The sequence below is a fragment of the Struthio camelus genome, chromosome 3 (genome assembly GCF_040807025.1).
Source record: "Struthio camelus isolate bStrCam1 chromosome 3, bStrCam1.hap1, whole genome shotgun sequence".
Lineage (NCBI taxonomy): Eukaryota > Metazoa > Chordata > Aves > Struthioniformes > Struthionidae > Struthio > Struthio camelus.
In genome coordinates, this window is record NC_090944.1 from 128171921 (window position 1) to 128184658 (window position 12738).

A 12738-nucleotide genomic window follows, 5' to 3' on the forward strand; every position below is an offset into this window, starting at 1 on the left:
ACAGCAAAGATGGATGTAATTAGGCTCTTCATGCTGGCACCAAAATCAAATACAGCAGATCTCCTACAGGTGTCTTGGGTTCAGAGATCACACTGGGCACTCTTCTGCATTTTACACTCACAAATATGTTATTCTCTGTAAGAACATCTGCAGTGGACAGCATCTTTTCTAGCCCCGTAGCTCTACTACGGCTATTCTCAGTAGCAGATGCTCAAGCAAAGATTATAAAAACAGAAATACAGAATACATTCCTCAGTATATTCTCCCAACTTCCAGCAATTTGTGGTTTCATGAGGCATCTCACATTTAATAGTCATAAATTGATAACTAATTTTTAATTTTGATGTTTTGAATGCATGAATATTGTGGAAATGAATTCTGAATTGTAATGGTTGATTTATTACAAAACTGCCCGATAATTTAATTTGACAATTTATTTTATGACCATTATTCCCTGTTCAGCTTTTCTGTTCAATCAGTTATGCTGCTCATAATTTTCTGTACTTAAATGACTTTGCCCTACACTCATCTCTTCCCAGGCTGAAGTCTTAATGTATTTAGTTTTAGTCCAGTCTAATAATTTTACATAGGAAAAAAAAAGTCTGGATTTTAATGCTCAGCCTTCTGTTCACTTTGTCTAGTTCAATTATACCTTTCTGAGTTGCAGGGCAGGGGAATTAAAATTGCACATAACATCTGAGGGCCCGGTATGGATTTATACATTGGCAAATGAAATTTTGAGTTGTTTTCTGTTGCTTTTGTAAAGACTGCAAACATTCTATCTACTTTTTTGCCACAAGATTCAGTTTCAGAAATATCCCTAATGACTACAATATATCTCTTCACTGGTGGCAAAAAATAGTTAATTTAGAACACACCACTGCGTGTGCTCTCGGGATCATTTTCCCGTCCCAAAATGTCCTTTATTCTTTATTTGCTGTCATGCAATTTTGTCTACCATTTTATCAGTGTAACACATTGGACCATGGGAACTTTTTGTAACTCTTGGCATCCACAGTTAATTTTCCACTACTGCAAAGAATTCTGCATTGTCAACAAATATTATCACCTGTTTCTTCTCACCCCTTTTTTCTAGACCTTTGGTGAATAGGCTAAAGAGCACAGGGTCCAATGAGCGAGATCCTTGGGAGACTCCATGCCCTGCATCTCCCTAGTCACTTTTTCAAAAATTGTATCTTATTTTTAACCTTCCATTTCTCTGGTGAGTAGCAAACTTAAGCAGTGGCCTGAGTTACTCAGCAACTTGATGTTTGGATTGCTTTAAAAGTCTTGAGTAAATATCCTTTGGTCTTTGTGAAATGCTAATCCACATTCTATTGGCTTGTTTTAAAACTTCTGCTGGCATGCCAATTCAGAGTAGTTTCTCACTAGTCAGCCACAGAGTAAGGACGCTTTCCAGGCATCAGTGTGAGGAACACCACTACAAAGAAAAGAGTAAGGTCACCCAGGGCAAAGAGGCTGCAGCTGAAATTTGAAATGAATGGGAATTTTAACGCTGAGTTCAACGAATCTAGGATTTCACTGACTTCACAGAAACCAAAGAGAACAGCCAAGATTATAACATGCGACTTCCTTGCGTTCAGCCCATGCTTAGCTTAATAGATCATTTTGCCTTATACTCCCTTGTGACTGAAGGCCACAGTGGCAGCTGCAAATTGGTCTTAGAAAGACATGCACAGCCATAGAATTTGTGGACAAAATTTTGATGCCAATGAAGTCAACAGGGGTGATGCCAACGCATTCAGTAAAGCCAGCTTTAAATCCAGTACCTCTTATAGCCCCGTATTCAGTAGTTACTAAAGGATTTTGAAATAAGACATATTTTCCCCCAATGAAGAGCTTCATTCTAACCTCTCCAGTTTTTAAAATGTAGAAATTAATGATAATAACAAATCTAATAGAAGTATTAAAATGGGCATCAGTATAAATGTTGAGCATAATGGACACACAGCAGCCTTAATCAAAATAGTTCCCTCCAAAAAAAAAAAAAAAAAAAGGATCTCAAAGTCTGCTAAGTGCGTTCCTGGCAACAGCTTTAAAAGAAGGAAGCTACAAAACACAACATTTTCATTAGCAAACTAAAATAACATATAGCTATACAATAAGATGAATAACACTTAAATAATAGTAAACTGAATGACATTAAGAAAGGCATTAAAACTGTATTCACTTGTTTCTCACTCACTTTGATATTCACTGAAATCTCTCTGTTCACATAGTTGTTCACACTACCCTTAAAGTGAGGAAATTTTCACTGAATTAAGGTCCTACAACCTCTGGAATAGTGCTAGATGGCACGAGCCAAAAATGTATCAAGAGGAGAGCTATCTATTAAATGGCATGGAGACAATATGGCATTACTAAGTCTGTGTGTGGCCTTCCAATTAGTTTACTAGTGTAGAAGTAACTCCTTATGCTAGCATAAATTAGGAGTAAAGCACATTAACAGAGTTGCGCCCATGAAACAGAGCTGAGAACTTAAGTTTTCACATGAGTCTGTTCTGCAGAGACAACGTACGCTCTAAAGAAATCCAAAAATCCTAATCTTATTTTTGAAATCTGTCTTTAATTAAACGTTTTGAGAACTTTTCTGGCCACTTCCAATAAAGCAGCAGTAGGCGCAGAGAGCTATAGCCATGAAATAAAATTACTGAGAGAAAAATACAGTCTTTATTTTTAAATGCAACTTCTCCACAAGGAATAGAATCTGATCCAGAAACAGATAAAACTGTCTTCTTTTACTCTCCTTCCAGTTAAGAATTTTTCTTCTGTCTCTGGATCAGATTTTATCATGCTATTGCACAAAATCTATAAAAAAGTAATGCAAGCTGACTGATCCACATACAGCTTCCAAGATAGATATGAATATGAAAAGGTAGGTGTTGAAAACCATGAACCAAATGATAGCCATGTTTGTTCAATATCTACGAGATTTCAGAAGGTCACTGAAATCTTGAGAGCTGATTAGGGCAGTGCATTGCTACTGCCAAAAACTGATGGGAGCACAGACTGATAATCACAGATGCAACCAATTCTATCTGGTTTCCTGCAGACGGCTTGCTAAGTGAGAAACACAAAGTACAATGTCTTGGTTCTAAACAGACATTTCCTCCCTAACACTGGAAGAAAACCTCCTGGGGAGAGATCCTAAATGCAGGTAATTTTAGGTACCCCAGGACGTATGAGACAGCCACATCCGGATGGCAGGTAAGACGCAGGAGCTATAGAGATTTGTGCCTTTCTGGAGCAGATGCTGAAGACGGGATAGGCCCAGGTCCCATTTTAGACATGAGAAAGGTACGCTCAGGCTGAATCTCAGCCACAGCTTGCCAGTGGATAGTCAGAATCTGAAGTGGCTGGTGTGCAACGCCATCACCTGTGGGATATCACCACTAGAAGGCAGAGTCCCAAAGAATAAAACTCAGACTCTGCACAAACTTGCCATGCTGGCTGCCACAATTAATGCTTTCTCCCCGAACACCATTCCTAGGCATCTGTTAGAGGCTGTGAATCTTGGATGGACACAGTCCTCCAGGGAAAAGAAAACTGAAATAATGACAATGAGAAGTTTCCTACAATGGATATACCATTGATACAGACTGAGATTACCTCACAAACCTCCTCAGTTACTGGCAATGATAACCTTTATCGCAAGTATGTGGTGTCTTCTCTGCTACGGCACATTACAAGCTCAGATCTCTGAGCAGGAGGAATTCATAGCTTACTGAGCTACACAGACAAGCCTTAAATTAAAAATAGTCATGAAACTGATGCATCCAGAAGATGCTAAATGAAGGGTACAGCCCCTTGCACTGTGACCAAGCCACAAGAAAGTATAATTCACACGCTACTCAAAGTGTAAAGATCAACCAACCCCCAAAGCTTTATTTCTTGTTACCGTGTATCTGCAGAATCATTAACGGATTATTGATTCCTGCTGAAGTTTTAAGAAAAATATATACCTGATAATGAAGCAATCTATAAAGACAAAGAGTGTAATTTCCAAGACTGTCCAGAAGGCTTAGGAACATATATGACATCTTCAAAATAACTTAGGTACGCAGGAATCCATTATAGAATTATAGAATCTAACAAGTCAGGAACTCTGAAAAGTTTGCCCTGTAAGTAGTATTAACTGCTGCTTGTTCTGCATTGCTACTTTCGGTATTTATGAAGATTCTATCTCTCCACTGTACTTTTTACAATCATCAGGAAATGGCTTTTGTTAGTCAACTGTTATCTAGTTACAAGAAAACTTCCAGCCCTACTGTACCAAATCATGACAGCATACTACGGGCGAATACTGGCAAAGGCATGAAAATACAGTATTTTCACTTTCCACACATCTCTCAGCTTTTTCAGTCAAGCACAAATTATACACCAACATATTCACTTCATAATAAATTATTTTAGCACCAAATAATCAAGTCCTGCAGTACCAGCTACAACACCAATACTATGAAAATTCAGATGGGAATGACAAGCACATTAAAAATATCCTGTCAAATACAAAATGCTGTTAGATAATTAGGAAAAAAAACCCTAACTATAATTTTTTTCAGAGTAAATGCTTTACTGTGAAGCGTACTAACACACATGGTTTTACAATTCCCTGTCTCTCAAATTTACAGCATATAGGAATTTGAAAGGTAACCAACCTGAAGAATATAGGTTATTTAACATCAGAAGGAAATATCAGAGTATATTAATATTGAATTTGTGAATTGAGCCCTTTCTCAACAACATAAATTGGAATTTTACTATTAATGTCACTAATGACCTTCCTTAAAATACTGCTATCAGATTAGATAGGAATTACTATTAGTGCTGGACGCCAGGCAGCAGCATGTCAGAAGCAACTCCATTCCACCAGCTAGTAAGAGCCAAAATGATATTTCTGAGCACAGCACTGGAGGTTGGAAGGACACAGAAGGAAGTCGGTAAGAGTCAAGAGACAACAGTGCAAAGAGGTCTCACCCAAAACAGAGATGAACTTGGAAGGTGAACCTATCATTGTCTTAATTTTGCATGTGTTTAAGCAGATGAAGGTATTCATTCAAGACAGCTCTCATCCTGGTATGTCAGGATATGAATTTCTAGCACCGTACACGCTACGACCAAAGCGTGTTCCAGCATCAATGAACGGTTATTTGCAACCAATAAGAAAACTGTCTACTGCATGCAATTTCCCCAAAATCTATAGATCTGCCCATACTTTATTCTGATAGGAGTTTTGTCCAGTAAGTAGAACTGCACATTGCAGAACGGTCACATTACAATATTTTTCAAAAGTAAAGCCACATGCATTTCTTTACACCACAGAAGCTTAGATGGGTGCACACTAACTTGGGACAAATGAGAAGGTTTCTCTTTGGAGAGCTTTTATGCCAGAAGCAAATCATAAAAACACAGTTTGATGATCAGGAGAGGGAACAGGACACAAATCTGACGAAACGCTACTTCGAGTTATCGTTTATATGGCAATTTCTGAAGCCTACAACGAATACTATCTGATGCCAACCAAAACATTTATATCAAACAGTACACAGGGAAAAAATATACAGTAAACTCTTCTTCTAATTGCTTTACATCTGTATATCACAGGCAATAGCAAGAGGCAATAAAAAGAAAAGCCAGTATGTATAAGGACAGACATAGCTATTACTGTGTTTGCCATGACTCTCAGGGAATTCAAAGTGAACTCAGCACAATGCACAACATAACTGGGAAGCATGAGGGCATAGCTGGACCTCAGTAACTTTTAGAGATAAAACAACTAAGTTCACTATCCAGAGAGATACTTAAACATACCAGAAGGTACTTCCTAACCTTATAACACTTACAGAGTAGAAAGCCTGGCGTGTTGAATCAGAAGAAAAAAATGGACCAGACACCTAGGTTACAGCAATCCTGGCACAGTTCACAGCATCAAATTGCAGCAAGCGTTTGCTGTTATTTCCAAAGCTCATAGTAACCTCTGAGATTCACACTGCCTGGCCACACCAGAATCTCTCCTGATCGTTCATACCCATGGCTTTGGCTTTAAGAATAAAAAAAGAAAGATGATGCTATATCACTCTGAAGGTTTTCCGTTTCTGTGCATCACTGACAGTGATCTAGTAAGAGAGAAAATTTCTGCCAGAGTGATTTAGTGTTTAAGAACATGTTCTATGAATCTTTTATATATATATGCATATATAGCTACACAGATAGATACATATATATATTTTATGAGAAACTGATACTTTTCAGGCTGAAGACTGTAGCTGAATGGAAAGACATTTGTGATTACCTGATCAGAGCGTTAGTGATTTGGGCCAGTGGGGATGCGGAGCTAAAATCTACATGATGCAATCCATCGGTTCAGTTTCCCACATACTGACTTTGCAAGGAACACCAGAAAATCCTTTAACTAGCATCAAATTCTTCTCCCTATACAGGTGAACAAACAGATCTTATGCACTAGACTTGCATGGCTGAAAGATTGCTGGAGCCCAGTGCTTTGCCCATTGTATAGCACAGTGACTTGAAACAGGGCCAGGATTCTGCACAGGTGACAAATGGAACCAGTTAAATAATGAGAGATATATTTCCTATCAGAATGGATGCATCTCTGGACTTCCCTAGGTCATGGCAAATGCATCAAAAACTTTAATCTTAATAGGTTAAAACTTCATGAACAGTCTCAGGCCACCATTATTCCTCAAGAGATGATAGCACCAGTTTTGATGAAGAATTCTGGAATGCATAACACATCAGTCCCCTGCTAAAGAATCACAAATATAATTTACAGCAGTCACACTTCTTATCTTGGAGCCGCACAGCATCAGAATAATGTGCACATTATTCTAATTATTCTGAGAGTTATGCACAGGTTAAGCAAAACAGCATGCTCTCCAAGACATTTCTGTTATTGCAAGGAATTTCATGTCATATTTCAGAAAGGCGCCCACACAGAAAATCATTGTCGATTTTGTTAACATAATCACAGTCGTAGCTGGCCAAATTTTATCATTTATATGATCTCTTCCAAGGTAATTAACAACTTTTAAATGATATTTAAATACAGATCTTATGGCAGACTATGAATGGAGAGGAAAGAGAGATGCTAAATTGCTAACTTTTTGATCACGGTATGTGATTTATGTAAGGTTTGTGTTCCCAGTTTCACAGGCAGGGGAATTAAAAACCCAATAAGACGACAACCAGCTAGGTAGAAAAGGTCCTTCTCTAAACTAGGAGCACCTTTCTTAAGCAACAAAACAGGAATTCATTTAAACAATGGTTAGGCAACTTGGCAACAGTGCACATCGCTAATTAAACTGGGATGGATCGTGCCAAGGCCAGCACCAGAACTGGCATACGTGATCGAATAGGTGCACCATTTAACTTTACAAGATGACGCAGACTGCAACCAGTCTAGCCTCCAGATGACATAGTGAGATCCCCTGAAGTGCTTACAAAGTAACCTGGATTCACCGACTAGTAATATTTTGCTGAAGGTTTGGCATTTTATTTCTTTCGAAACTCCTGTTTCCTTTTGCTTTTTAAAATAATATATGCCATAACAACTTTTGATCTTGTTGTATTTTATATGGATTTTTGATCTGCAGCAAAGCTTTGTGGGAACGGGTTCCACAGTTTTACTCTTAAAGCTGTAGCCTATTTACCTCTGTCAAGCTGTAGCTCATTTACCTGTTTGCATACTTTTAACATAACCCCTAAGTTAAATAGTTTCAAACTTTTCAAGTGCTCATCTTTACAGAATTTTCTTCTGCATATCCTGTCTTTGCCTCTTGACTTCTACTCTGCCTTTTTTGACATAGAGTGACTAAATATAGATACAGATATAGCTAGGTCTTCGATCTATAAATATAGATAAATTTTTGATACAAAGTTGTGACTAGAATTAACCACAGTGCTTCAGGCCAGGTTGTAGCGTTGAGTTAAACAAACTGTCATCTACTAGGTACCGTGACACAGTGTCTTTTTTTTTTTTTTTCCTAACCAGGGCTGCCCATATACAATCTGTAGAGGGTACAGATTAATTTTGGTTAGTCAAGACTAAAGTAAGCTGTGAAGAACTCCAATGAAATTTTAACAATGTTGTAAGAGGTGAATTATCATTGAAATTCATTGCTAACAAACTCAAGATGGTACACTTTGGAAAAAATGACCTGAACAACACAGCGTATAATACTAGCTCCCAACTTAATTGTTTTTTTTTTTTTAAGAGGTTGCAAGGAAAACATAAAGCATGGTTGTAAATAGCGTGGAGGAAAACTTAAGTCAAAGTGTAAAAATGATCCAGAAAGTAATCAAACACTTCAGCACTATTGAACTGAATTGAAACCATAGGCAATATAAGGAAAAACCCTATCAGTATGCGAGTGTTAAACTCACATGATTTCTTCATACGTTGCTCTGAAGACTAGAGTAAAAAAACCCATCAGAAATTGGATTATTAACTAGCTAAAATTTGAGTGTGATGCAAAATAACAAATCATTGATTACAAAAATGTAAGTAACGCATATTTCTATATAATTAGAATAAATGTGTACTTAGTAAAAATGCCAACTTTCTAATGGGAGATGAATTTTCACATAAAAAAAACAGCGAGGGAAAGAATTGTTTGTTGACTTTATTTTAGCACTGACTATATTTAAATCTATCAGATCACAGCACAACAATAGTGAGAAGACACATACCACAGCAAATACTGGACTTGCAGCTTCTCTTAAGGTAAAAATATGTTGGTTTAACATATTGAAAAATAGAGTAAGTCAGCTAAATATTTCCAGAAGGCAAGCTGATAAAAGATCTTAATAGAAACATACACTAAATAACAGGAAAATGATATAAGATAACCATGATACTGCAAGAACTCCAAGAGAGAAACTTAACTCAGGTCTCTACAGAATCTTTACATCAATTTAAGGCCCAAAAGCAGTCCAGTATTTAACTTTGTGTCCTAATGGAGAAAAGCTGTATAGTTTAATAGCTGACAACCAATTAGCTTCTTTAGATTTTTTTTTTTCCTAAAACTCCATGGAATAAAATCTTTTTCTCTGTTTGTTTGAAAAATATCAAGAAAAGGTGCTATAAATCTGTTATGATTAAGTAACACCTTCCTCTATACCTCTGAAGAACTCGTAGAAGGACTTCTCCAGGATACCAAAGGTGGTACAGTAGTTCCATAAGAGGCACTCCTCTTTCCACTCATTTCAATTTTTGTCATTTACAATCAGAGAAGATGATCTAGGCTTTGATTACTTTTTAATGTATATTTAATTGTAATGATGTTCACTAACCATTATTAAATTTGTTAACTCAATCTTAGAGCTCAAAACAATACAATTGTATTCTCCTTTTACCTCAATTACCTGCAAATTAATGAAAAAAGTCTAGAAATAAATTGTTACATGATTATTTTTGGTACATCACACATTAAAATACTGTTAATAAGCTTTTCCAGTAATTGTGTAAGTCATGACACCGAATACTAGAATGGCTGGCATTCTGTCATCTAAACCTCCCATAATTATTACAGTTGAGGAAACAACCTTTAACTAAGTGCTCTCCTCATGTTTTATAGCATTCTGGGTATAGGCAGTCCTCATCCCAACAATTAGCACCAATCTTCATCCGTACGTCCTCATCTACTCAAACATCTGGGAACAGTGGTTATTGGTTGAAAAGACAGGAATTAGGAAAATGAAGCCCACCAAAAATTCAAGAGGCAGAAGCCAGGTGCAAGCATAGAGAAGAAAAGTGGTGACTGAAGCATGTTTTATTTGGCTCAGCCAAGTCACCTTTTCAAGTGCACAGCAAGAAGCAAAAAGTCATTTGCTTTTGAATTTGAGTAATTTTAACCTCTTTCCTAAGAAAACAATGGCTTATGCTCTCATGTTACTTTTCTGATTGCAAGTACCTCTCCAATAACTTCTGAACTCACTGGCCAGTTTCAACCAAATCTGCTGGAAGAACAGAATTCTTTAAGATATGAACTTCCTGAAAGCTCCATGAAAATCTGACCTCAATAGCGGGAAGAGATCCAAATCCATGCGCACACTGACAGAGAGCAGGAACTTGGCTCTTTATCTAGGAGTAAAATACACAAGCACACATGGAGTGATCCACCAGTCAGCACCTACAGAGCTCTGAACAACGCACAATACACACTTTCTACATGGGCTACAGATAGAAAGAGAGGTAGTAGGGAAGCTGCAATGTATTGGGGCGGTAGAAGATGCCAGACACAAAACAAGATGAAATTGGCCTTCTTTAGTCCCACTGCTCATGAAAACAAACAGTTGTGGACATCTTCCAAGCCATTTTCTATCTTTCTTTCAATATTATTTCTTTCACTGTTCCTCTGGGACAAATTAAAAAACAATATTCAAAACATAAGTGCAACTTGGAACTAGTTTAAGCAGACATTAGTGTATCTTAACTCAAAGTTTTCATTATACTGATCATAAAATGCTAGAAATCAAGGGACTTAGGAAGGGCAGGAAATGAAACAGCAGGAAAATAGATTTCAGGAGCGCACAATTGTATTCAAAAGGGTACCTTCATAAGGCAGGGAACTCTTTAGAAAGCAAAATTAAAGTGAAAAGGTGTTAGAAACACAGCCATCTTTTAAGGAAACAATGTCAAGGGCAAAAGACCAAACCACTCCGCTGCTACTAAACTAAGCAGAGTGCAAGTCTCAGCTGAAGTACTCCATCCAACTTTGAGCAATGCTTTTTGAGAAAGAAGACATGAATCAATTGGAAAGAGCTGGGAAGAGAACCGTAAAGACTGCTCAAGGAAGTTATGAGGAAAGAATGAAAGAATTTGAATCATTTAATCTAAAGAGAATAGAAAATCTCAAGGAATGACAGGAAAAGAGTCTTCAAAAATGTAGAAGGTAACTGCAAGAGGAAGGGAATAAACAGTGCTCTGGACTGGAAGAAACATGCTTAAGTCACAGCAGAAGAGATCTAAATCAGACACGAGAAAGAGCTTTCTACTGATAAGACCAGTTAAACATTAAGCTAGACCAATGGAAGTGTTTTAGGAGAACATAAATGAACCCCTGACAGAAACACATAATACATAGTCAGGACTAACACTGTCTAGGAGGAGATATCAGCAAGCAGTGCTGCCAGTTTCCTAATAAAGTCCTAAAACAAAGTGGCCCAGCTTACAGTGTAACAAGCTCGAGAATAGCCTTCAAGACGTTCTAGCGTAAAATCAGCCCTGAATAAAACTGGGGCTGTCTTGTTTTATGGAAATGGACTAGATAACATCTCGAAATACCTTTAAGCCTTGTTACCTATTTTTCCTTTTTATCTTAGTTCAAAAGCCTCATCGTAACATGAAATGTGGAACAGAAAAATCACAAGGCTCTGAAAATAGCTGAAACATATTTCCATAGAGAGAAGTGCAAGCAGGTAGAGATTTCCTCCAATCCATGAATTCTAGAAGAAGGAAGCCGGCACACAGAGTTTCTATTTAAAGCTAAATTAAAATTAACATGACTCTAACTCTTGTCAACTCTCCACATTCAGAGGACTTAATCTGTTGGGCACTCTGAACAACATTCTGGCTATCAAAAGGGTGGAACTTCTGTTTACACATCTGTGCCGGTGGCAGTTCTGTTTACACATCTGTGCCTGCGCTCCTAAATTTGGGAAGCCCTGAGATAGATGATAACAGTTTTCCTTCTCCCTCACTTTATACAGCCGTACAGAGCAAAGACACATAGAAAGGATGTGCTGAAGTTCTGATCTAGCATACACATTCCTGAGCTACCTGACACATCTTATTCAAATCAGGAACGACAGAAGATACCTATGCACCAATCTTACTTCTCAAATATGATTTTCACAACAAAACCCAAAATTAAGGACTCTCTGTCAGAGAGAAATGCAATTTCTAAGGCAATTAAAATGCAAAGATTGAAAGTACCCGGAAAACAAATAATCTCATATTTCTGGAAGAAAAGTAGTTGCTGTTTAAATGTGTATGCGATAAATACAACACAAGTCAAAGTAAAACTTCATACAGAAGATGAATAACCTTTTCTTGAAGGTGATTTGGAGAAAGGTAGAAGATGAACATTAGAAATCTAAGCTTTTAAATTAGGAAAGCTATTGTGTTTTGATGTAGCATTCAGAAAAAAAAAAAATCTTCTCCTATATTTCAATTCAGTGGTTTTTTTTTATCTTGGGTTAAAAGCTTAGATTCTAAAAATGTCCACTTCAGGGAAATTACTACTATCACTGCAGCTCATGAGCAGATAAAGTCAGCTTTGTAACAAATAATTCCTTCCTCCTGACTGCATTATATAAACAAGTAAATCAGTTTATAAGAAAGCTGTCATGATTCTGCATAAATTCATAATAAGTTCCATAAAAGGTACATTTCCAGAACACCTCATGTTTCACACACCCTTCCGTATCTGCAAAAACAAGCATATAAGTAAGGTCATGCTCCTCTATAGGTGCTGCTACAAACCTGTTTGTACAATGAGGCGAATAACCAGCAATGAAAGATGCAAGTGTCTCTCTCAGCTGCAACGGAGAAGGATCTCAAATTTGTTCTGACAACTTTAGTTCATCTAGTAATTGCTGTGAGATAGTGAACTACTCACTTACGTTGAGCCATCTAGCATCCAAAAACCTCATTCCTTCTAAGGAATGTCAACAAGTGCAAAGTAACATCATCTT

The 12738-nt window shown here is 37.3% G+C and overlaps 1 protein-coding gene across 5 annotated transcripts in view; it reads right to left on the reverse strand.

Moving 5' to 3' along the window:
* Positions 1-12738, reverse strand: part of SPTLC3 (serine palmitoyltransferase long chain base subunit 3) — a 117644-nt gene that overhangs the window by 59935 nt on the left and 44971 nt on the right. The window contains exon 3 of one of the 5 annotated variants that reach the window (XM_068940236.1): positions 10058-10123. The exons of the other annotated variants lie outside the window; for them this stretch is intronic. Coding sequence (XP_068796337.1) covers positions 10058-10123 — 66 coding nt within the window. The remainder of the gene's footprint in view (positions 1-10057; positions 10124-12738) is intronic. 5 annotated transcript variants of the gene reach the window in all.